Source organism: Phalacrocorax carbo, chromosome 19 (genome assembly GCF_963921805.1).
Source record: "Phalacrocorax carbo chromosome 19, bPhaCar2.1, whole genome shotgun sequence".
NCBI classification, from domain to species: domain Eukaryota; kingdom Metazoa; phylum Chordata; class Aves; order Suliformes; family Phalacrocoracidae; genus Phalacrocorax; species Phalacrocorax carbo.
In genome coordinates, this window is record NC_087531.1 from 579,004 (window position 1) to 600,458 (window position 21,455).

Here is a 21,455-nt window from a genome sequence, read left to right on the forward strand (position 1 = left end):
CGGGGGGGGGGGGGGGGCTGTCGGGGGGCCCACCCTGCCCGCGGCAAGGAGCCGGCAGCGTCCGCAGCCCCTCCAGCCCGCCAGCTCCGGGCACCGCGCGGCCGGGACCCCCTTTGGCCCCCCCCCGCCCCGCCCCGCCCCCCAGAAGCAGCCGCAGCCCCGGGGGCGCCGGCGGCGGCGGGCGGGGAGCGCCGCGCCCCGAGGCCGGGTGAGGGGCGGCGGCAGTGGCGGGCCGCGCCCGGCAGACGGAGCTGTGCGGGCGGCGCGGGAGGCGGGAGCACCGGCGCGGCCCCGCCATCCCTGCGCATCCCGCAGCCCCGCCGGGGATGCCGCCGCCCGCCGGGCCCTGAGCGCCGGGACGCCGGCGGCCGCCGGCCCCGCTCCGCCGCGCCTCGCCCGGCCCGACCCCGCCGGAGCCGCCGCCCGCCTGGAAGATGGAGTGAGTACCGGCTCCGGCCGCGCCGCCGCGGGGCGCGGGACCCCGGCACCGGGCCGCGGCCCCCCCCCGGGCCGCCGGCTGAGCACCGCAGTACCGGGGAGGGGGGCCCCCCCGGGTGCCGGGGCTCGGGACCCCCGCACCGGGTCTGCGGGAACCCCACACCGCGGGCTCATGGAGCCCATTCCGGGGGCTCCTATCCCCCCCCCCCCCGATGCCGGGGCTCGGGACCCCAAAGCCGCGGGCTTGCACCCCCCGATCCTAGGGGCTCAGGACCCCAATACCAGGGGCCTGCATCCCCCCAACGCCGAGGCGTGGGACCGCAAAGCCGGGGGTTCGCACCCCGCTGATGCTAGGGCTCGCGACCCCAAAACGGGGGGCTCACATCCCCCCAGATGCTGGGGCTCAGGGCCCCAATACTGGGGGCTCACACCCCCCAAAGCTGGGGCTCGGGACCCCGATACCGGGCCCTCGCGTTCCCCCGATGCTGCTCAGCAGGTGCCGCCCCTCCCCGGGTCCCTGCCCCGCTGTGGGGTGCCGAGGCGCCAGCTCGGGGTGCAGCGGCAGAGGCCCCGGAGCGGGGGCTGGGGGGGGGGGCGAGTCTCTGCTGGCAGCGGTGTGGGAAGCGGGGGGGTGGGAAGGGCGTTTATTTTTGTGTTTTGAACCTGTTGTTGCCTCTGCGTGTGGCTGCCGTGAGTGGGTGGCTGTAAGCCACGGACCCCTCCCTGCGCACGCACCCCCAGCCCTCTGCGAGGGACCCCGCCGCGGCGGGGGGACTCTTGCACCCCGGCTCCTGCCGGAGGGTCGCTCCCCGGCCTCGGCCTTGTCCTTTGTGTGCCGCGGTGGGGCCCTGCCCGGTCAGTCGGTGCCTGCAGGCGGGCTCGGAGCCGGGCGTGGGGCTTTGCAGGTGGGAGGGGAAGGAGGGAGCAGGTGGAGGCCATTGGGAGGCTGGTAGCTGGGGGCCACCCTGCCTGCGCCCCGGTTTTGCCCCTCAGGGACTCCAGCAGCTCCCGCCTGCAGCATGCTGGTGCTGGGAGGGCACGGGGCTGGTCGGCTGCTCAACGCGCCGGGTACCAGCGACAGCAGCCAGCCGGGCTGGCCCTGTCTCATCCAGGCCTTTCCTTCCCTCGCATGGCTCTGGTCCCCACCGTGGCAAACAAGGGTCCCCCCAGCATCTCCTGGGTTTGGCACTGGGGGGATCCAGCCCGCCACCCTGAGGTCAGCTGCCCTCAGCTCCTCGCGGGCACCTCGCCTTGCACCCTGGCCGCCTGCTAGCGAAATGCTGGGTGCTCAACAGGTCCCGCTCTCCGCCGTCTGCCTCCCACCTGGGGAGCCCTGTGGAGCTGTGGTGTGCTGGTGAGGGACGCAATGGCGGTCTCCTGGGGTCGGGGTGGGCTCTGGCTGGCGTTGGGCTGAGAGCAGCGCTGGAGGCACCGGCGAGGGCCTGGGGACATTTCAGAGGCTGGGGTGCAGCATCTGCGGGGCTGGGGAGGCAGGGCAGCTCCCCTTCTTGCTGGAGGCTTTGTGTTGCAAGAGCTCGCCAAGGCAGGTCCGTGGCTTTGGGCATCTCCTTGGTGCGTCAGTCCCTTCAGAAAAGTGCCTCTCTGGGGAGGAAAATGTGTGCACGATTTGCCAAAAGGCGGCAAGGGAAAGGGCAGAACCGAGGGGCGCCGTGGGGAGCAGGCGGAGGAGCTGCAGGGACCGGGCGCGGGGTTTCCTGGGACGGAGGCGTTGAGGGCTGGGGTTGAAGTGGGGAGCGGCGCTGGGCAGGATGGTGGGTCCTGCCCCTGGGCTCCACATGCTGCCTTTCACCCCACTCCGCTCTACGCCGAGCTCCTCCGGCAGCCGAGGCTCCGGATGGACCCTCCTGGTGAGGGCCAAGGAGCCTGTGGGGGGGCATGGGGGCTTCCCTCCTGCCAGCTCCATACGCTGGACCTGCTGATGGCTCTTCCTTTTGAGAGAAACCCTGCGAGCGACCTGGGGCGGGGGCTCACCCCCACCGAGCTGTGGGAGCAGCGTATTCCCCGCAGTTCTGTCTGCAGGCGTGGGGCACAGCCGAAAAGCAAAACGGGCGTGCGTGGCTTCTGTGTGGGCAACGCCGGTGCGGCCCCTCCAGCCGCTCAGCCAGCTGCGGCTCTTCGGGAGGAGGCTCCCGAGCTTTTGGGCTGGAATAAACGTGCAGAAGTTAAAATGCCCGAATGTGCTCCCCTGAGCGGGTCCAGGTTTTTGGGGGGACCTGCAGCTCTGGCACCCCTGCCCCCAGGTCTCACTGGGTCAGTCCTGCTCCCTCGAATCCAGAGCCTGGTCGTGGGGCCGGAGGTTTAGGCGAGTCCCAGGGTGGGTGGGGGCACAGCGAGGTGCTCCCCTGACGTTGGCCTGGCTCTGCGGCAGATAACGGGTGCTGGGGAGCGTGCTGCTGGCCTTGCCTTGGCTTCTGCTTTGCCTTGGCACTGGCACCGGCTGGAGGAGGGTCCTGGCTGCCACGAGCCGCTGGTGCCCAGTGAGATTTGGCTGAAAGCTTCCAGATCTTGTAAAGGCTGTGTTGGTCCTGTCGGGGCTGCTCGTCTGTCCTCTTCTCCCGCTGCCATTGATGCTCTTGAGCCGCTGGATATTTTGCATCTCTGCGTCTGGATGCTCTGGTAGTTTGTCTCAGCGGGTTGCTGCTCCCTGCTCCAGGTCTGGGGTCTCCTCGGAGCGGGGTCTCCCCTGGTCCTGCCCTCCGACCCTGCCTGTCCCTGATCTGAAGCCAACCTGGGGGAAGGAGGGAGATTTCTGCCAGAGGAGTAACCTGGGAGTCCTTTGTGGAGGGACTTGGGACCCTGCTCTCTGCCTGCCTCCAGGGAGAAGAAAAACCCAGCTGATGCTCCCCAGACTGGACCGTCACTGCCTCCCAGTTGGCTACAGGGAGCCGGAGGGGGTCGGGTCTGTCCCAGTCCCTGTGCTCAGCCGAGGGGACGGCACCGTTGCCCTTCCCAGCTCTCCTGGAGGAAACCATAAAGCTCTACCACGGACGGCTGCACAATGGCACCCCAGCCCCGCTCGGGGATGGCGGATCTTGGGGCTCAAGAGTTCAGCCGGACCCACGCGGCTGGGCAGAGACGGGAGCAGGTTTCCTGGGAAGCTGCTGGTGTTGGCGTTCCCGCTTCCCGGCCAGGAACAGCCCCTTTCCCCACGCGTGGTCGGTGGTTCACACGGTCCGCGCCGTGCCGGGAGCCGTGCTGGGGCTCGGCCGGGCTGTGGCGCGGGCCCGTCTCCGGCGGTGGAGGTGGCGGCAGCGAGGAAGGGCTGGGAGGAAAGCTGGGGAGGCGACGTGCGCTGGGGCGCAGGGCTCGGGGCTGGAGGCAGGGGTGTGCGCGGGAGCCCGGTTTCCTGCGTCTCTCCTTACTCCATCCGGAGGCAAGCGAGCCCCCGGGCCCCAGACAGAAGCCGCTCTCGGGGATGAGGATGAGCCCTGCAGCAGCCCAGGAGGAGAGAGAGGAGCCGGGGCGGATCCTGCCCCAGCCAGGTGTTTCCTGGTGGAGCACGGCTGGACGTGGGCTGAGCCCAGCCCCTTGGCTTGGCGCCGAGGGCTGAGCTCCCCACGGGTGCCTGGGTCTCACGGGGGTGCCTGTGACAGCAGTGCGGGCAGGACCCGTGTTCCTGACGGCTCTTTGGAGCCTCACTTGTGCTTGTGTTCATGACATTGGTGTGCGAAAGCCACGCTGCCTCGTGTGCATGGGAATCCGGGGACCAAGTGACACGGCCGGGGCCACCCCAAAGTGACGGGGAGCCGGGCGCCGTGTCCCGGGCCGGCGCTGGGGCTGCCTGTCCCAGCCACTCGGTGCTCCCAGGTGTGGGCAGAGGCCGGCTCCGCTCTCATTCATAAATCGTGGGGGAGTTTCCTGGTGGAGCCTTTGCTCCTCTAACTGGAAGGGAGCTGGAAACCCAAGTGTTTGGAGGGCACTTGAACCATTGTTTGAAAGATCTGTAATTTTCCAATCAAACTCCCTCCCCAAGCCTCCGTTCATCAAATATTCATGGGATCCATTTTCTCCTGGCACTCCCAGCCCACGTCTCAGCCCGAAGAATCAATCAGGCAGCTCTGCTTGCTCTAATGCATCCTGTGTTTTCAGGAGCCTGGGGCTGCCATCTCCTCCTCCCGCGTCCCCATCTCCTCCCGGGGCAGCAGCACTGGATGGGGCTGCGCTGGCAGCGGGAGCGTGGGGAGGGCACGGCTCACGGAGAGGGAAGGAGCGGGACCGAGCGCTGGGGTGATGTGGCCGGCTGTGGGGTGCAGGCAGCTGGTGCCGTGGGGCAGGGCAGGGGCAGCCCCCGTGTCACCAGGCGCTGAGCGGGCGGGTCGGACCCTGTGCCCAGCCCCGGCGCTCGGTTCCTCGGCAGCAGAGCTTTCTGGCCATCCCCGCCCGAGCGTTGGCCGCTGATTTATTTGCCTTTGCGGTCGATGAGTGCCGGCCCCAGGGCTGCTGCGGCCCCCTCCCTTCCGCGCCCGCTGCCAACGAGGGCGTTCGATAGCGGCCCTGTTGCTAATGGCTTCGTGACGGAGGCTTTGCAGACTCTCCGCAGACACGCTCCCCACGGCAGCATCACTCCAGGCCTGGCCAAGGGGCCTGGCTCTTGGCACGGGAACAGTGGTGTAAATCAGCGCCGGTCCCACAATTGCCACCGGTGCTGCCGTCTACGCGGGCTCTGGGCCCCGCACCAGGGCCCGTCTCCCTGGGGTCGTGGCTGGCCAGTGTCAGTATGGGGGTCCGGGCGGTGGTGCCCCCTGGCTCGGAGCTGAGCGGGTGGAAAGGGAGCAGAGGTCAGGGGAGCGGAGGAGCAGCTTGAAATGGCTCTTCGCACATTTGGATGAGCTAATGGGAAAAAACAGGGGAAGGCAAATAAACATTATTGTTTCATGTCAGGCGGGGAGGAGACAAAAGGTCACAGGCTTCCCTTGTGATGGTAGGAAACGGCAGCATCAGCAGGGCTGGAAAGCTGGAGAGCCAAGGGAGAGCGCGGGTGCGTGCACGGGGCATGTGCGTGCTCACATGTGTGTGTGTATCCGTCCGTGGGCCCGGGGTCTGCTGCCTTTGCAGGTGAGAGTTCCCGGAGTGTCATCCCCTGGTGCCGCCTGTGTCCCTGGTCCCGTCAACCTCATCTCCCATGCCATGGCCCGTGGCTCTCCCTGCCGTGCCGTGCACGTGGAAACGGCTCGAGGAGCTGCCCCGGGACCAGCAGAGCCGGGACACGCACACAGTGGACGGCGGGTGGAAAAGCATGAGCCTGTTCACCGGAGCTCATGAGACCGGGTGAAATGAGGGGGCAGGAAGGGCTCGCTTTGGGTTTCTCTCCTGGGCTCGTGGTTCCTGAGGGGCTCGGTGGCCCTGGGGTCACCTTTCTGCCCCTCCCTGGCACCCAGGATGGATCTGGAGCCGGTGCTGGCATGGCCGAAACCTCCGGGGAGGCTCTGGCGAAGCCACGGCCTTGGCGCGCCGCCAGCGCCGGGCCCAGGGAGTGGCGGGGGCGGCTGCAAGGGGGGAAGCGGTGCCTCCAGCCCAGGGGCTGCCCGGGCCGGGGGCCCCCTCGGTCCCTCTGCCTGCGCTGTGCATCCCCCCTCCCGTTGCCATGGCGCCGTTGCCATGGCGCCGTTGCCAGGGAACCGCCTCCTGGCTCGGCGAAGCCATCAGTCTCCGGGGCGGCGGCTGCGGGGCCCCACCGGCACCGGCCGGGGCTGCGAGACCACGGTGGTCGCGTAGGCAGGCGTTGGGACCTGGCGTCTGGTCGCAGGGCTTGGGACCCCTCCACCCTCCTTCCACCTCGCCGCCCTGTCCCAGTGGGCAGAGACCTGGGGGCGCCGGGGCTGTCCCCGCTCTGCCCCATCGCCAGGGTCTGGGGGCGATGGATGGGTCCCCCAAGGGCGGGAGCTCCCCCCAGGGCCCCTCAGCAGGGCTGGGGTGTGCAGGCTGCAGGGGCACGGGGGGCCGGGGCGGGAGGGTGCAGCGAGGGGCATCCAGCCTGTTCTGCGTCTCTCCTTGGGCCAGGAAGATTCCTGGCATTCGACCCGGGAATGCGGAGACTGTAGAAATAATGGAAAATAAAGAGGATGGAGGAGGGAGGAAAAGCAGAACAGAACGTTTCAGGAATGCTGTAAAAGTTTGGATCCATCGAACGGGGCAAGATCCAGGAGAGAAACAGGCCCTCGTCCAAAGCGTTCGGAGCTTGGGGTGCTGGGAGCCAGGCTCTGGGGGGACCCGTGACCCCAGAGCAGGAAGGTGCCGTGGCAAAGGGCAGCCCCGGCACTGTGGGGCTGGTGCCAGCCTGGCCCCACGGCCACTCAGGGCCGGGGGGGCCGGTTCCTCCCTTCAACTTTTGCACATAATCTGTCTCTGCAGCGAGCCATCCCAGCTGCCCCGATTCCCGGCGGGTTCCTTGCTGGTTTGGAGCTGGTTTGGGGGGGGAGGGGGAGGTTTTGCCCCTTGGGCTGGAGCCCGGGGCAGGGTGTCGGGCCCTGATGTGGGTGCTGCTCCCCCCGTCAGGGCCCTGCGTCCCCGCAGCCCCCACACCCCCGTGCTGGGGCTGTCTCGTGGGGCCCCGCCAGGTCCATCACCGTCCTTGACACGGCTCCATCTCCAAGTTGTGCAACTGCTTTTGGTCTGTCTTGCCTGAGAAAGACAGTTCCTCTGTGTCCGGGGGCAAGGCGAGATCCCGGGCACGGGGCTGAGGAAGGGCAGACCCCGCTTGTGGCCCCGGTGGGTCAGCAGAGGAGGCCCCCCTTGGGAAACCCTCTGTCCCCAGGCCCTCTCCCACAGGGGAGCGGCTCCCGCCGCGGGGAGGGGGGTTGCAGGGTGCAGCCGGTGTTCGGGACAGTTGGGGCGGGAGCAGGATCGGCCCCTCGCCCGCCTGTGCCGGGTGCTGCTGCTCTCAGACCCCGCAGCCGGGCAGGGAGCGGCAGCAAGAGCGAGTGGGGAGAGCAAAGGGACTTGCAGACACTCTGACTCTCTTTGGGTTTGTAATTATTTAATTCCCACCCGGGGCGCAGCGCCGGGCCGCGGGCTGCCAGGCGTGACACACGGGAGGCCGCGGGCGGCGGGTCTGCGCCTGCGCCTGCAAAACAGCCACGGCGTCGCCGCAAACAGCACAAAAATAACCGCTACAAAAACGACACCTTCCCCGGTTTGTTTTTCTGGCCTGGATTTCACACGCCGCCGGGGTGCCGGGGTGCGGGGTGAGGGGAGGACGGGCGGCTCTGAGCGGCTTTCGGTTAATCGCTGGCTTTGAGGAGGTGGCAGGTGGAGGCAGGGGGTCCTGTCACCCTGGCGGAGCCCATTTGATTTGCTGCAAAGCTCAGCTCTTGCACACGTGTGTGCTGTCCCCTCCAGTGGAGGACTCGTGCGAGGGCACATGCGTGTGCAAGGGCACACGTGCTGGCAGGTGCGGCCAGAGCCCAGCCCGGGGAGGCTGGGGCAGGGTGTGTGGGGCACGGCAACCTGTGCCCGCCCCGTGTGTGACACCGTCTTTAGTAAAAGCCCTTAATGGGAGCACCGAGATCTCCCGCCCACGCCACCCCCAGCCCTCGGCCATCTGCAGAGCCCAGCCTGCGTCCCCGGGGGAACGGGTGATGCAGCAGTGGGGCAGAGGAGAGATGGGGAGAAACCTGGGGCGTGGGGTCGGTGCCCCCGCTGGGGTGTCTGCAGCCCACGGGTGCTGGGCAGCACCTTGGAGCCCATGTTATCTTTGAAAATGGGCACACCGAGGTGGGCTGTGGCTGCCCTCCCTGGGCCTCGGCTCTGCTCCCGTTGTGGCTGGTGCCGTATGAAGCCGGGGATGGCTTCAAACTGGGTCGGCGGGTCTGTGACCCCCACGCCACCGGGTGCCCCTGAGCACGCCGCCACGGTGAGGCTGGGGTGGGACCGGGCTTCTGGCACTCGCCCCTTGCTAATGGCTTTTCCCGCTGTGCTGGGGACACAGCGCTGCCTGTCCCTCCCTGTCCCCCGCTCGCCCTGAGCCGCCCACGCGGGCTGGGACTGCCGGTGCCCCGCGGCCGCCCCTCTCCCTCCCTCCTGCCCGCTGGGAAGGGACTGTCTGCCACTCGCTTTAATTGCGCTTGCAAAGCCCTCAAGCCCGGCCAGGCGTGCAGGGACGGACCCGGGGGGAGGCAGGTGCAGGGGCGTCCCATTGACCGACCCCCACTCATCAGCCATCTCAGCTCCACACGCTCAGCCAGGGCAGGAGCTCCTGGGAGCTGCGCAAATGGATGTGCACTTAACCACTGGCATAAATTAAGTCCAAGAGCTCTCCCTTCCGCTGCCTCAGCGCCCACCAGCTGCAGGAACAGAGGCAGGCAGGGGCCAGACCCAGACCCCGCTCTGGGCTGGGGAGTGCAGACCCCCCACCCAGGCTTCTCCCTGCCGCTCGCTCAGGGCAGCCCCGGGCGCGAGGGAGCGGCCGGAGGAAGGGCTCGGCCGCGGGGACTGGAGCCCGGACCAGCGTCTCCATGCCGGCGTCTCCTCCAGGGCGGCCGCCTGCGCAGCTGCCCCCTCGCAGGCTCTGCTGTCCCTTGCTCTGGGAAGTAAGTGGCAATGATCCATCGCCTGACGATACCTCCACGCCTCCCACCCTAATTACTGTCACCGCTAAGCACTTCGTTAGCATCACCTGGCAAGCAGCCAGCCGGCTCTCTGTGGCGCCGGAGCATCCCCAGTCGCAGCCGGGCCCCCGGGCAGATGCCCACAGCCCCGCTCCGCGGCTCCCGCTGCTGAACCTGCACCTGATGCTTTGCGGCATGGGGGCTCTTGCCGGGCCCCACGGGGCTGGCAGGTCAGGCTGGCCCGCGGCGCTTGCGCCACTGGGACACGGGAAGGTGGGCGCGTGGGCACGTGGCTGCAGGGGGTCAAGGCACCCCCTCCTCGCAGCACCCCGGGGCCCAGCTGCACCCCGGAGAGCTGCATCGGAGCCAGCGAGGTGGCTGCTGCCGGCAGCATCCCGAGGCACGGCCGTGGCAGCTCATGTCGTGGAGGCGGGTGCCAGGCCCAGGAGCACAAACCCCAGCTGGAGCAGAGCCTGTTGCAATCAATGTGCGCGTCTGTGCGTGTCCGTGTGTCTGTGTACGTGTGCCTGTGTGTGTCCGTGTGTCTGTGCACGTGTGTGCGCGTGTGTGCCTGTGCGCGCAGCCCGGAAAGGTCACTGTCTGGGAAAGGTGTCAGCAGCCAAGAAATGGGCTTGGAATGGAGAGCGTGAGCCAGGTTGAACCACAGGGGTGGCCAGAACCGTCCCACTCCAGCCTCTCCGTGGTCACCGTTCCCATCTGTGCCGCGGCGGCGGGAGGAGTGGGTCCGGCCACGCGGGGTCGCTCCCAGGTGCCTCTCCCCGGGGGATTTGGGGAGGGCAGGGGGCCAAGGGGTGTCTGGAGGCACCGTGCGGGTGAGGGGTGCTTGGCCCCAGGGGGGCGAGGGGAAGGGGAGAAAGGAGCTGGCGGAAGGGAAGAGTTCAGCCTCTGTCCGTGCGCTGCGTCCGGTTCGCTGGTGGCACAGTGTCCCCATTCACCCGCCGCCCGCGCTCTTCACTGCCTCTTCTGCTCTCTTGCAGGGTCGTGGAGGCCAGCACCCTTCAGCAGGAGAGGCTGCAGGCCATCGCGGTGAGTCCCCGCGAGCGCGCGCCGAGCGCGCCGGGCCTTGAGCTGGCGTCGCCGCGTCCCCGCGCCGTCGCCTGCAGCGCGCGGGGCAGAGGGCGGCGGGCAGGAGCGCGCGGGCGCAGCGGCCGAGCCGGGCCAGGGGCCCTGCGGCCGCGTTCCCAGCCCCTGCCTCCGGCCCGGGAGGCGGCTCCGAGGCTGCGGGCAGGGGCAGGAGCCAGAGAGCCCGTGTGGGCACCCAGCCCCGGGCAGGGGGTCTGCAGCAGCCAAACAAGGACTCGCGGGAGCCTGTTCCAGGGCATCCTGCCCTGCGGTGGCTCTGCCCCGGGACGCGCCACGGCCGGGGTGCGGGATACGGCAGGGCTTGGCTCTGCGTTGCTGAAAGAGGGACGGGGCGAGCAACAGGCGGCTGGGAGTTTTAACTGATGAAGCAGCACCTTGACAAGCCCTGAGTGAGAGGGAAGTGAGTGACGATTCCCCCCTCCTCCTTTCCCAGGGAAGGGCTGAGGATCGCACAGGATCTGGCCCTGCCTGCTATGAGCACTAGTAATTATATTAGTTAGCGAGCAGTCGGGGGCCGTGCCAGGCAGCCCCTCCCGGCACAGAGCAGGGCACCAGGTTGGTTTTAAACCCCATGGCTGCCCCGTAGCAGCTCCCCTGCCCGCCACGGGCTGCCACCTTCCCCATCCCATCCCGCTACTGGCCGATCTCCGCCGCACAAAGGGCAAATTGTTCTGGGCCAGAGGAGAAAGGAAGCGGGTGACGCTTCCCGGGCTGGGACCGACGCTGCTGAAATGACCTGGACCAGCCCCAGCGTGCGCGGCGAGGGAGGGCCGGGGAGAGGCCGTGGGGGCTGGTTCCCCCCGCGCTGGCCAGCTCGCTCGGCGGGGCCGGCTGAGGGGAAGGGGATGTTTTGAGATGGTGAACAGACTCCAGGCTCTGCCCTGATTCCTCTGCACCCTCCGTGCCTCAGTTTCCCCTGACGAGGGCAGGGACGTGACGCAGGGCTGGGGAGCTCTCGGTGGGCTGTCCCCAAGGCCAGTTTCGCAGCCCCAGGCACAGCTCGTGTCCCCGTGTCTGAGCCCCTGGGAGCCCCTCGCCCCCTGCACCCAGCTCCTTCCCGCTCCGGGGATGCTGCCCTGGCTGGGAGGGAGGTGCCCCCGCCCCGGCAGTGCTTGGTGCCGACCCCCTCCCCACGCCGACCCCGGCTCTGCCGCTCTCATCCCTCCAGGAGAAGCGGAAACGTCAGACAGAGATCGAGAACAAAAGGCGGCAGCTTGAGGACGACAGGCGGCAGCTGCAGCATCTCAAGGTGAGGATCCCCCGGGACCACCCCGGGCTGCCTTTGAAGCGGGCGTGTGCTGGGGACCCCCGGGCTGTGGGGCGGCAGGAGCATGACCCCCTTCTGCTCCCCAGTCCAAGGCTCTGCGGGAGAGATGGCTGCTGGAGGGGGCCCCGGCCTCAGCCTCCGAGGAGGACGAGGCCATGAAGAAGCAGATGCAGGAGGATGAGGTGAAGACCAAGGAGCTGGAGGAAACAATCCAGAGGTAACGGGGACGGTGTGGGGCCGGGGTGTAGGGGTTTGCTCAGAGGGTGCCTGGGTCCCTCCAGAGACCACCCCCCCCGACTTTCTCTCCCCCGGGCAGATGGGAGGCTGAGATGCAGCTCGGTCCCCCGCGCGGAGCTCGAGGCACTCTGCCGTGCCGCCGCGCTCACTCAGGTTCAGCTGCAGCCATGCTCGGAGGAGAGGGTCCGCTCTGGAGCACAGAGCTGCCGGGGCGGGGGTGCCTCCGCGGCGCTGCCAGGGCTCCGCTGCCCTCGCCGTGACCCGTCCGCCTGCGTTCTTGGGGCATTTGTCGGGGGGCTGCGGCCGGTCCCGGGGCCCACCCGGCCCCGTGGCCGCTCTGAGCACAGAAACGCCCAGCCCCGCTCCTGCCCGGGGCTGTCCCCACACCCAGGTCCACAGCTGGAGCTGTGCAGGGCATCAGTGGGAGCTGTGGGGCTGTGGACCAGGGCCGGGCTGGGGGCTCGGCCCACCGAGGGGGCTGCTCAGTGCCCAGCACCAGTGATCACAGAGGCAGGGAAGCAAGGGGTTGGATCCCCGCGGACATCTCTGCCCGTTGCGGTGGCTCGGACCCTGGGGAAGGGCCAGGGTGGGAGGCTGGCGGCGGGAGAAGCCTCAGACCCTGCCCGGCTCCCTTGTGCCTGGGCTGCCAACGGCCGGGGGCGGGGGGGGACGGGAGCCCCTGCACGGAGGTGTCCCGGCAGCCCGGCTGCCCGGCAAGAATGCAACCAGTCACGGCTGCGCCGTTAATTACCGAGCATCGGTGCAGAGAGGGGTCAGGCACGAAGGGGCCTTTGTGTCCGTCTAATGGTGTGGTGCATTCCTCCGCCGGCGCCTTGCGGGGAGACGGGAGTTAAGGGGGAGGCTCTGCCGGGGGATGCCGCCACCGTGCCGAGAGAGGGGCCCTAATTTACACAGACATGAATCCGTGGGGACTCCCCTGACCTCTGCCGCGTCCTGGTGGGGCCCTGCTGCCGGCACAGCTCCCGGCCAGGCTCTGTGGCTGGGAACAGGCAGTCGCCTTCGTGGGAAGCTCAAACAGGCTTCGGGCGACACGTGTGGGAGCGGGACGGTGACGGAGCGGCGCTGCTCCACGCCACCGGGCGAGGGCACTGGCAAGCGAGTGGCGGCCTTGGTGCAGTCACTGCAGAGGAGCAGCGAGAGCTGGGTGGTCGCACCGTGGGGTCAGTCCCGCTGCCTGGTGGCTGCAGTCCACTTTTTTCTGTCCGCTTTGGCCAAGGCTGTCAGCGGAGCGGCCGCCCTGGTCGCTCAGCAGCTGCAGGGCCATGACTGTCGTCCTGAGCATCGCTCGCTCCGCGGAGACGGGTGGAGGCGTGCGGCCGACGGGCGCCGGGGTTACGGGTAATGGCATCCCCCACTGGGTAAAGCCCCTGGGTTCGTTCCAGCAAACACACGCTTTTGCCCTGCAAAGAGATGTCGGCGGCCGTGCCGGAGGTCTGTCTGCCTGTCCCTGTGCCTCGCGAGCCCAGGGGCTGATTCGTGCCTCCCCTCTCCCCTGCGCCACGTTGCTGGCCCATGTTCGTGGCTGCCTGCGCCGCGGCTCCCCGCGGCCTCTCAGCCCCGACTCTCCCCGCAGGCTGGAGAAGGAGCTGGAGACGCTGGAGAACGGCAGCTCGGCAGCCTCCACCAAGGAGAACCTGGCGGAGGTGGCGGCACCGGCCAAGGAGGAGAAGGCAGAGGCCATCCCCAACATGCAGAAGGTGGGCACGGCCGCTCTCCGCGGGCAGGGCTGCCTGCTGCCAGAGGGGTAAAGGGGGAGAGGGGGTGCCTGGGGGGTCGGTGCTTGCTCAGCCCCCACCAGACCGGAGCTGGCTCTTGCTGCTGGCACGGAGCAGGGAGCTGCCGGGGTGATGGCACGGTGGCGGGCGGTTTGCACTGGTGGAGGGTCCAAGGGCAGGGAGCACCGGAGCGCTGGCACGGCTGCGGTGGGCCCTGATCCCAGCCAAGCTGGGCGGATTGGCCACCCCACATGTCCCTGTCGCCCTCGGAGCCCCTGCCTGGTCGACCCTGTGCCAGCAGGGCTGGGCCGGGGGTCCCTTGCCCTGGTGGAGATGGGTGCGTGGGCGGTGGGTGCGCGGGCAGTGGGTGCGCAGCATCTCCTGGTAGCTCCTAACCTCTCCCTTCTGTTTTGCAGAGTCCCCTGGGTACAGTCAAGGGTAGGTGATCCCCGCCTCGGCCGCGGTTCCTGCTCTCGGGAGGCAGCATCCGCTGCCCCCTCGTGCTGCCCCGGTGCTGGGGCAGATGGGTGGGGGGAGCCGGGGTAGCCCCATCCCTGTCCCCTCCTGGGCAGCGATGCCCTGCGACGGGGGAGCCTGTCCCAGGTGCCACCTGCGGGGGGACATGCCACCCTCCCTGGGGCGTCCCGCAGGCACATGGATGACCAGGCAATCGTTTTGGCGCAGGCGGTCACCTCTCCTCTCCATCTCCAGCTGAGAAGAAGGTCTCCAGCAGCCCCATGAAGGCGGTGGAAGGCACTGACATGATGAAGGCAGGTGGGTGCCCACTTCCCCGGGAGGAGCGCTCCTTCCCGGTTGCTTCCCCCCTCCCTTCCCACGCCGCCCCTCAGCTCGCTGCCCGCCCCACAGCCCTGCCACCGCCGCTCCACACCGCTCGATGGCTTTCCAAGCCCAAGGCAGAGAACATCAGTTATTTGCAATCAGAGGGTTTGTTTTCGCTTCCACCCCGCAGTTGGTTCGTGGTTCAGGGCCCCCCTCACCCTCCATTCCATGTCTCTGCTCCAGTTTCATCCTTCGCCTCCGCTCTGCAGCTTCTCGGAGCGCAGGAGAGCGAGCGGAGCATCCGCTGCCGGCATGGCTGACCCTGCACCAGCGCTCACGCCTCCAAGGCTGGCTGCCGGCAGGGAGCTTGCAGGGATGTGCGGGGCCGAGGTGCCCACGCTGGGGGGCTGCAGCCAGCTCCGCTGCTGGAGGGGTTTGCTCGGTTTTGGGGGGGATGGCTGAGATTGGGCTGCAGCACCGGTGCTGGGCAGAGCCCATCTTGGGGTCCTCGGAGCAAAGCGCCGCTGGGCCGAGGCGACCCTGGTGCCGGCAGGGACTGGCCGGGAGCTGAAGGAGAGATGCCGAGGATCGCCCATCCCACGGGGGCGGAGGGGCTGCCCCAGTGCCAGCACCCTCAGCGGGGAACACCGCCTCCCGCAAGCATGAGCCTGGCTCCCAGCCCAGGCCCCCGCAGCCAGCACCGCTCACCGGCCAGACAGACGGACACGGCGCCGCCTGCCACGGTGCCTCCAGGGCCTGGCTGGGCCCCAGCCTGGGGGACACAGAAGCCGTGGAGGTAAGGTGATGCCAGGAGCGCCAGAACAGTGACGGCCCCGCGGGTCCTGGTAGGAGAGCTGTGCCCGGGATGTCGCACCCGCCTCTGCCCTTCACTCGTCCTCACCGCTGCCTGCTGCCTTGCTAACGCCGCACCGCTGCTGCCATGTGCTGAGCAGGGGCTGGGGAGGGCCAGGGCCACCGTAACGCGCGCTGTCCTCTTTGTGTCCCAGCCATGTACTCGGTGGAGATCACAGTGGAGAAGGACAGAGTGACTGGGGAGACCAAGGTCCTGTCCAGCACCACCCTGCTCCCCCAGAACCACTGTCTGCAGGGGGTCAAAGTGTATGAGGATGAGCTGAAAGGTACGGCCCGTCCCGCACCGCTCGGCGGCATCAGGAGCAAAGGGCAGGGGACGAGGGAGCGGCTGCCCGAGCATCCCGGCAGGTGCCGGGGCTAGGAAGGGCTGGGGCCGCTCCTGGCCATCCTTGCCAGCTCTGCAGGGGAGATGGCTCAGGGCACCCCCTTGCCGGTCCCAATCCTGTGCCCTGGCCAGCCCGGCGTGGGATCTGTCCCAGTCGCATGGTGTAGATGGTCTCAACGGGCCAGCCCTGGTTTGCACATCGCGATCCCGTGCTGCTGGAGAGCAGGGAAGAGGATCTGCTGTGTCCAAGACTCGGGAGCCCATCCCGCAGCAGCACCGGCACTGCGTCGGACGGACGAGCCCAGGCTGGCAGAGGGAGCATGGCTACCGGGCGCAGAGGAGGTGTAGCGACAGGGACCAGTCCCTGCCTGCGGCCCCTGCTTTTGGGAACCTCCTGGAGCCTGCTTCAAAGGGCCTGGTGACACCCAAGGGATGGCTCCTCTCGGTGGCAAGGACATGCCATGGAGCTGGGGTGCGTTACTGGGGACTGTGGTGGCTGAGCGGACTGACCGCCTCTCCAAGGAAACCGGGCTGTGCCAGCAGCTGCTCCCATTCAACATCCCCCTCTGGCCATGGCTGTGCTGCCTGGCTCGGCCCCCCGCTGCTCTGGGACCCCCAGCTCCAAGGACAGGCCGAGGAGCCGCCTCCGCAGCCATCGGCCCGGGGCAGCCGTGCGTTGGTGCCGGCCGAGCCGTCCCTGCCCGGGCGGGCTCGGTCCCGGTCCCAGCCCCATCGACTGGCTGTTGAGGCTGTTGCGCTGATCATCGCATGATGCCCCAGGTCAAGTGGAAAATGAGATGAGCCAGAGGCCGCTCTCACCGTGACGCCCGTCTGCTGCCGCCAGCGCCGCAAGCAGCCCTGCGAAGTGTGCCGGCGGCAGAAGAGCCCTTGTCCCCTCCTGGGCACAGGGCCGCTGGGTGCCACAGGCAGCAGGATACGGCGGGATGCGGCAGGACATGGTGGGACGCGGTGGGGCAGCTCACTGGGGTCTTACAGGTGGCAGCGGCGATCTGCCGCAGAGCACCGTGTCGGCCCCGGCCGAGCCGGGCGCCAGCCGGGGGCCGCCCCGCCGCGGCGAGCGCGGCCAGCTTGGCAGGCTGTCGGTGACCTGGCAGACGGCCGTGGCTCCCGCAGGGCTCGCCGGGTCTGACGCTCGGAGGTGCCAAGGGCCAGGAACAGCTCCTCGCATTGTGCTGTTGTTTCAGCCTCCCCGTCTGCTGTCGGGCAGCGGCCAGGCGATGCTGGGCGGGGGGGGGTCCAGCAGCAGCCCCGGCCAAGGAGGGGTTTGGCTGCTGCCAAGGGGTCCCAGCCTCGGTGCCAGGGCCATTGGGGAGGGGAAGGTGCCGCTCCCCGCCCGCACGGTATCCAGGTCTGAGCGGGTCACACCAGCAGGAGCTTTTCCAGGTCGATTTGTGCCCCCGGCCTGAGCCCCCCTCACCCTCCCTCCTCTTGTCCCCGCAGTGGTGCACGCCGTGAGCGCCGAGGACGGGGCCCTGCAGAATGGGGCCCACCCCCTCAGCTCCTCCGAGGTCGACGAGCTCCTGCACAAGGCGGACGAGGCCACCCTGAGCGAAGCCGCCGGGCGGGAGGCCCCGGCCAAGGCCGGCGAGGAGGCCGGCAGTGCCCCGGCCAGCCAGAAGCCGACGCCACGGCGGGAGATCACGGGGCTGCAGGCCAAGCCACGGGAAAGCACCACGGCGCTGCCGCTGGGCGAGGGCTCGGAGCCGAGCCGGGAGCAGCCTGTCACCATGATCTTCATGGGCTACCAGAACGTGGAGGACGAGGATGAAACCAAGAAGGTGCTGGGGCTGGAGGGCACCATCAAGGCTGAGCTGGTGGTGATCGAGGACGCCGAGAGCAAGCCGGAGCCGGCGTGCAAGGACCACGCGCCGCCCAACGGCACCGCGCTGGAGCCGGCGGCCGCCCAGCCGCTGGGGGAGGAGGGCCCGGGTGGGCAGAAGCCGGGCACCAACACCACAGATGCCAAGGAGGCCGAGCAGGAGACGGACGTGAAGAAGCAGCGCTGCAAGTGCTGCACGGTGATGTGAGCCCCGCCGGCACCGCGCCGCCACCAGAGCTGGCTGCCCCCGCCGAGACCCCTCCGCCCCGGCCCCCCGCTAGCCAGGCCCGCCGCCCCGGCACGCCGGGCTCCCTCCCCCACCGGACATGGACCCTCTTTCTGCAGAGTCGGGGAGATCCAACTGGCACCTGCGAAGCCGCAGCGGGCAGCAGCGAACCGCGGCACCGCTCACCCCGTCTGCCCGACACCTGCCCCACGCCGCACCCCACCAGCGCTGCCTGTGATATTTATTAGAGACCCCCTCGCCCCCTGGTGCGCCCGCCCCCACCCACGGCCCGGCCTTGCCCCACACCAGTGCCCTCTCGCTGCCGCCGCCGCCGCCGGAGCCTTTCCTTCCTCTCACTGGCAATTTCCCACCTGCCGTCGGAGGATGGAGCCGGCCGGGCTGGGGGATCGGAGGACGCTGCCACGTCCGTAGATGACTCCTGGGGAGCCGGCGGCCAGCGGGACCCGCGCTTGGCTCAGCCTGCGGAGGGCACGGAGCCAGCCCCACGCCAGCCCCTCTCTCCACACCTCAATCATCCGCTTCTCCTGTGGGGAAAGGCCCTGGGCCATCCCCTCCGGCTGCCCGTGGATGCCCCCGCTCCATCCCACATCCTTGTCCCCACGCCGCCAAGCTCCCCGAGCTGTGAGCCCCTCCGGGATGGAGCGTCTCCAGGCCAGGGAAGGGCGTTGAGGACAGCATCCATCGTGCCAGGAGCTCACAGGGGCCCGTGTGTAGCACGTCCATGGGGTCAGCCCCAGCCTGGTTCCAGGGCTGCAGGTGGGAGACCTGCCCCTCTCCCCTGGACTCGGCTCCCTGTGCCGGAGCTCCTCGCCCTGGTGCTCGCAGTGACGGCTGCCACCATCCAGGTACCGATGCCACAGGCTTCCGCAGGCTCCCGCGGGGCCGTTCCTCCGTCTCGGCTGCCACGCTGGCGTCGCTGGGCTCTACCAGCCGAGGGGGCCGAGCGGTGCCGTGGCCTGGTGCCCGTGTCCTGGAGCGACGTGGGTGGCAGTGGCAGCGAGGGAAGGGGAGCTGGGGGGGCCCCAGCCCCATGGGGATGGGGATGGGGCAGGAGCTCCGTGCCCCCTTGCAGCAAGCAGCAGGAGGGTGGCCCGGCACCGTGTCCTGCTCCTGCCTCTGCTGCCTGGCAGCAGCAGCTTTGCAGAGCTGCTTTCTGGGGCCCTGGGCTGCAGCACCAGCTCCCTGAGGCAAGCAGGGTAGCCCAGTTCAGCCCAGGCACTGGGACTGGGAGCTGCCAGGGGTCCAGTGTCCTATGGAGGGTGCCCCTGGGACACTGTGTCCGTGTTGGGACTGTGAGCAGCTTTCCCTACTCCCCCAACCCCATGCCCCAGCCCTTCAGCGGGGATTTCACCACCAGCACCAGCGTTTCCTCCCCACTGAGACCCGCTGGGGCAGGCGGGGAGGGCGGGGGGTCCCCACGGTGGCACCTGTGGGTGCTGAGCCCTGCCCAAACCCTGGGTGCTTCTGCTGCAGCAGCTGACACATCTCGCAGGGGTTGGGCTTGTGGCTCCCGCTGAGCCCCCCTCACCACCTTGAGGGTCCAGCGGGCCGGGGGCATGGTCTTGCCCTGCCCTGGCACGGGGGCTGCTGCCAGGGGCCCCGTCTCCTGCCAGCACTGTCCCAAACACTCCAGGGCTGGGAGCGCCATGTGCCAGCCCCAGGCCAGGGTTGCTTTCGGCGCCTGGTGCCCCACGCCAGCTGCCCGAGCCGGCTGCGGCCGTGCGGCCGGGCTGGTGGTGCCCAGGCCCCGCCGCCCCGGAGGCACGGGAGCTTTGGGCAGGGCGCAGCCGGCCCGGAGCGCGGCCCCGCTGCCAGCAGGCACCGCGCAGGGGTCCTGGTGTGGGGGCGAGCGGGTCCCTGCTGCTGAGCATGGATGGGCGAGTTGCTAGGGATTCCCTGAGCCCCCAGCAAAGCACACGCAGAGCAGCCAGGGATGGGGCTCAGCCCCCCCCCCCCCCGCAAGGCCTTCCCTCCCCCCCAAGCCCCTCGTGTGAGCAGTGACCCCCTTCCATGACATCCCAGCTGCCCCCCAGTTACTGCCCAGGCTGCATTTTTCCCCCCAATGGAGTCTGCAGGGATAGGGGAGGGAGGCAGGGGCCTAGGTCGGGGGCTGCGGGGGCTCACGGTGCTGCTGTGCCAGTCCCCCTGTGGGGAGCCCGGCCCCAAGCCCTGGCCAGGCACCGAGGGCCTCTGGGTGAGGCAGAGCAGGGGAAGGGGGTCGGGGCTGGCACCCCCCGGGGTGGGGAAGGGGAAGGGGAAGCCTCCTGCAGACGGGCATCGCTGGAGCCCCATCACTGCGGCGCTGCAGAGCGGGGTGCTGGGGCTGGATGCTGCGGGACATCTGCCCCATCGATCCTGGGGGGCTAGGTGAGGGCTAGGTCCCCAGCAGGGATGCACGTCACCTCCCACCACCCCCTCGCTGGGGGTCCACACCACCCATCCCATCCCACCCCAAGTCCCGCAATCCCACTTGACCCCAAGTCAGGGCCTCCTCCCACCCTTGGCACCCTCTGCCCCTCGGTTGGCTTCGGACCCAGCGCTGGCCCCTGGCCCCGTCCGGCCCCCAGGGCGGCAGGGAGCAGCATCAGGTCCCCACGGGGCCAGGGCTGGCGGGGGCTGAGCAGCAGCAGGCGGAGGGGCCCGGCCGTGCACCCCAGCCCCATCCCGGCCAGCCCCCGCCGCCCCCCGCCTGCTCCGCTGAAGTGCACTTCCCGCGCTCCCGTGCTTTTCACTTGTGCCGAAGCCGTTTGAAGTTTTCCCTCTCCCCAGCCCTCCCCGTTGTTTGTAAGACACCCGAACCGAGCAAATAAACTGTGTGAACAACCAGCCTGGTGCCTCCGCCCTCTGCCTGGGGACCGGGGACGGCACCCCAACGCTTGGCACCCGCGCTCAGCACCCCGGTGTGGGCACTGGGGAAGGGGCCACGATGGGGATCCTGGGGGTGGGGATTTAGGGGCTGGGATGATGGGGGTGGGGGTGCTGGGGATGAGGATGATGGGGTTGAGGATGCTGGAGATAGGGATGTTGGGGATGGGGATGCTGGGGATGCTGGGGATGAGGATGATGGGGATGGGCCCTGCTGCCCCTTCACTGCCTGGGCTGTGGCTCCTCTTGTCCCTGCCCAGAGGCTTCCCACAGCCTTACTCCTCTGGTTTGTTCATGGGTGCAAGAGCACCGTGCAGGGGCATTTGTGCAGTCACTGGGGGTGACGCAGCCCTTCCTCTGCTTGCCAGCTTTCCCGTGCTGCCCTGGCAGTGCCCCACTGTCCCTTCATCCCAGCAGAGTTGTGCCCAGTTATCAGGACTTGGTGCCATCACCCACCGTCGCCTGCAAGACCCAGCAAAGCCGATGCCAGCCCAGCGGCGCAGCAGGCAGCACGCAGGGGATGCCCACTGCCTCCTCGCGCTGCCCACACTCGCCTGCCGTGCCAGCACGAGCCCCCTGTTCCCCCCCAGCAGCACCGGAGCCGGCCGGCGTGGGGCAGAGGCAGGAGCTGCCCAGCTGCCTGGGATCCAGTCCGGGCAGGTCTCTCCCAGCAGAATGAACCCCCCCGGTTCCTCCCTCCTGCAGCTAGCAGGTCCCAGCCATGGCGACGGCCAGCCAGGGGCAGGGGTACCGCGCTTTCACAGCCCTACGTGTCTCTGGCCCCGAGGCTGCCTCAGAGGTGTCTGTCACCAGGCAAGGGAGATGTCCAGCTGCACCCCGCCGCGGCAGGTCCTCCGCGCCACCCCGGAGCCCAGGGCACAGGTAAGAGCAGCGCGGCTGGGATGCCGTCCTGGCACTGCTGCGTTGCCAGCCCCGGCGCTGGGGTGATGGGCACGTGGCCGCGCCAGAGGAGCGGGTAGGAAGAGGCGGGTGGGAACCAGGATGCCGGGAGGAAAGGGATGCAGGCGTGATGCTGGCAGGCGTGCCCAGGTGAAGGGGATGTGGCAGCCCGATTTTCTGCTTGTCCCAGTGGGGAGCACTGGGGTCAGGGCTCCCCCAGGTCCCGTCACTGTGCGGCCGTGGGTGTCTGCCCATCCCCAGCCTGGTGTGGGTCCC

General features: G+C 69.2%; 1 protein-coding gene across 4 annotated transcripts; it reads left to right on the forward strand.

Annotated features, from left to right (window-relative positions):
* The first annotated feature begins 253 nt into the window (after positions 1–253).
* On the forward strand, positions 254–20,241 carry PALM (paralemmin). 4 transcript variants are annotated; one of them, XM_064469706.1, is made up of 9 exons: positions 254–439; positions 10,004–10,052; positions 11,278–11,358; positions 11,463–11,593; positions 13,208–13,331; positions 13,766–13,787; positions 14,061–14,123; positions 15,137–15,268; positions 16,789–20,241. In XM_064469706.1, the coding sequence occupies exons 1-9, from the start codon at positions 435–437 to the stop codon at positions 17,373–17,375; spliced, it is 1,194 nt and encodes a 397-aa protein (XP_064325776.1). In that variant the 5' UTR covers positions 254–434; the 3' UTR covers positions 17,376–20,241. The 4 variants fall into 4 exon arrangements, with proteins under 4 accessions (XP_064325776.1, XP_064325778.1, XP_064325775.1 ...); XM_064469705.1 differs by having other exon boundaries at positions 255–439; positions 14,034–14,123; XM_064469708.1 differs by lacking the exon at positions 15,137–15,268.
* The last annotated feature ends 1,214 nt before the right edge of the window (positions 20,242–21,455 follow it).

Coding starts and splice junctions, on each gene's coding strand:
- PALM (XM_064469705.1), top strand. Junction 10,053..11,277: donor AGAGGCTGCAGGCCATCGCG/GTGAGTCCCCGC, acceptor TCATCCCTCCAG/GAGAAGCGGAAACGTCAGAC. Junction 14,124..15,136: donor CACTGACATGATGAAGGCAG/GTGGGTGCCCAC, acceptor TTTGTGTCCCAG/CCATGTACTCGGTGGAGATC.